This window comes from Aplysia californica, unplaced genomic scaffold, assembly GCF_000002075.1.
Source record: "Aplysia californica isolate F4 #8 unplaced genomic scaffold, AplCal3.0 scaffold00442, whole genome shotgun sequence".
Taxonomy (NCBI): domain Eukaryota; kingdom Metazoa; phylum Mollusca; class Gastropoda; order Aplysiida; family Aplysiidae; genus Aplysia; species Aplysia californica.
Window position 1 is genome coordinate 2,551 of NW_004797712.1, and position 2,701 is coordinate 5,251.

At 39.4% G+C, this 2,701-nt stretch overlaps 1 protein-coding gene across 1 annotated transcript in view; it reads left to right on the forward strand.

The window, feature by feature from the left end:
• The window catches only part of LOC106012648 (kelch-like protein 24), a gene marked incomplete at both ends in the record, with an annotated part of 2,642 nt that extends 1,277 nt beyond the window's left edge, over nt 1-1,365 (forward strand). The window contains 1 exon segment of the mRNA XM_013086192.2: nt 160-1,365. Within this exon segment, the coding sequence (XP_012941646.1) occupies nt 160-309 (150 nt within the window).
• Between the last annotated feature and the right edge of the window lie 1,336 nt (nt 1,366-2,701).

The following is a 2,701-nucleotide window of genomic DNA, read 5'->3' on the forward strand; positions in this document are numbered from 1 at the left end:
TACACACACACACACACACACTCACACGCACTACATTCGCGCTAACCAACCTCATCTATACCCCCCCACACACACAAAATAAAAACAACGACAACAACAACAACAAAAATACAAAAACAAAACTGACAATTCTTCCTTTCTCCTCCCCTTCTCCCCCAGGACTCCTGGTCAATCGAGCTTCAGGGTGTATTCCAGTCTGTGCGGAACCTCCGGCCGGCCAACATCACCCGCTGCATGGCCTGTGTTCGGACCAGCATGGAGAAGGCTATGCTTAAAGACTCGCTCTCCATGGAAGTCAGTAGGGTATGACCTGGGACGTGACTAGCTATACTCACAAGGACTAGACTGTGCTGAGCTGGAGAAACGTGAATTGAAACGAACTGAACTGAGTTGAGAAAGACTGAAGCCAGTTGAACTGAGATGACAAGGACTGGACTGACGTAGGCTCAACTAAGCTGAGATGATTTGAACTGAAATGAAATTAAATGAAGTAAACTGACCTAATCTGTGCAGTGCTAAATTGAGATTAACTGAAATGTACTGAAATGAATTGAGAAGAGCTAAAGTATGACGAACTGAACATGTCTGAACTGAACTGAACCGAACCGAACCCAATGCATGGCCTATGTGGAGATCAGCACGGAGCAGGCTCTGCTTCAAGATTTGCTGGCCCGGGAGGTCATCTAGGCGTGACCAGGAACAGATGAGACAGAACTGAACTGTAGTGAGGTGAGCTGGATAAAACTGGACTGAATAAAAATAGAGAACTGAACTGATTTGAACCGATTTGAACTGAGTCGAGATGAACCAAACTGATCTGAACTGAACTGAGGTGATTTAAACTGAGTTTAGGTGAACTGAATTGAACTGACCTGTACTAGGTTGAGATGAAATGATCTGAGATGGATTAATACGAGTTGAGCTGAAGTGAACTGAGCATGAGATTAATTTAATTGAAGTGAACTGACTTCAGATGAAATGAAGAGAGAGGAGATCGATTGTACTATGCTGAGTTGAGCTGTACTGAAATGAGGTGAATGATAAACGGACATGGAAAGAACTGATTTCAAAGAACTGAACTGAGCTGGACTGAATTGAAGTTAGACGATCTGATCAACCTAAGACGTGAAGGTTCTCCTGTCTTCGATTTATAGTGTCACTTTCTAAAATATCTAGCTAGAGATACACGCTCAAGTTTCGTGTTTTCAACCGGGGTTGAAATCTTAATCTACAAGTTTGTTGCCCAGATAGTTTTATAAAGCTCTCAATCACGTCTGATTGGGGACAAAACACTTTTAAAAGGGTCCACCGCTTAAACGACCTAACATGTTATATTGTATCGTATAAGTGAGGGTGTACTAATAAGTTTGAGCATAAATTTTTATCCTTTCATTAATTAACAGTTCAAGCAGAACGCTTCAATAACACTAAAGGATGTAGCAGACACATCGATACTTTATAATTACAAAGTTCTATCGGACTTTTTGGGCTGTTTTGAGTTACAAAGACCACGAGGTCAGAAACCAAATGTTTCATCTGCTTTATCAAAATCGTAAGGTGATTCGGAGTGGTTTTCAAGATATTCAATGAACTGCATTCGACAAAGCTTGACATGTTTTTGAAAAAGCACAATTTTTAATTCCAGATTTCTTAAAACTACTTAAAGAGCAGATAGATCTTTGTAATTCTGAGGTAACGCCATGTGTCCTATCAGCAGCAAACAAAAGGCAATATTTTTGCACTTTTCGAACCACCACACACAAACAAGTAATACGACATTTGATACTTTCATAAAATGTATCTTGTTTCCTACCTTTTTAAGTTTAGCTGAAGAAAACAAGTAAAAAAATGTATGAATAATGAAGTTAGGTTTCTATTTTCAAGTGCCCTAAAACAGCGGGTCTTCAATGCGTGTCCCCAAGGAGTTAAAGAAGTCACTGTAGTATACATTCCCACAGCAGCCCGCTAGCCGGCATAACGCTTCCTCTGAAGTACTCAATTCTATTCTATCGACATTTTTGGCTCTTTTGAGTTACTAAAACCGTGAGGTCAGAAACTAAATGTCCTATCTACTTTGTCAAAGTCGTAAGATTATTCGGAGTTGACATCAAAATATTCAAATAACTGCTTTTACTAAAGCTTGACATGGAGTGAAACTCAAATCTTTGACGTCAAATTTATCAAGACTAGGCGCTTAGCAGACAGAACATTGTAATTTTAAGGTTTCGATATTTCAAGTTACCATACGAAGATAGATGGAGAGAAATCCGAAGATCGTGGCTTCTCGCTGTGCGCGTGAATTGACTGCCTACATATTCGCCAGCCCCGAGAAAATGGTCACTACATTTAGTGTACACATGCTCCCAAGCATAGGGCCAAACCTTTCTATTAAGACACATCTGAATAGACAAACACATTCGACAAGACAGATCGTTTTTGTGCGTGCTGATTCCGTCCAGACATTGACATGTATTAATGATAACTATAATAAAGATAATATGTAATTAGATATCGAAATCATTCCGTGCAATGTACATGAAATACAAACCACTATAAATGGGGTGAAATTAAAATATTGTGTAAACCATTTTTTGGGTGTAAATTATGCCTGTATGCGTATGTGTATGTGTGTGTTTGTTTATTTGTAAGTATGCGTGTTTATGTGTGTATGTGTGTGTGTGTGTGTGTGTGTGTGTATGTG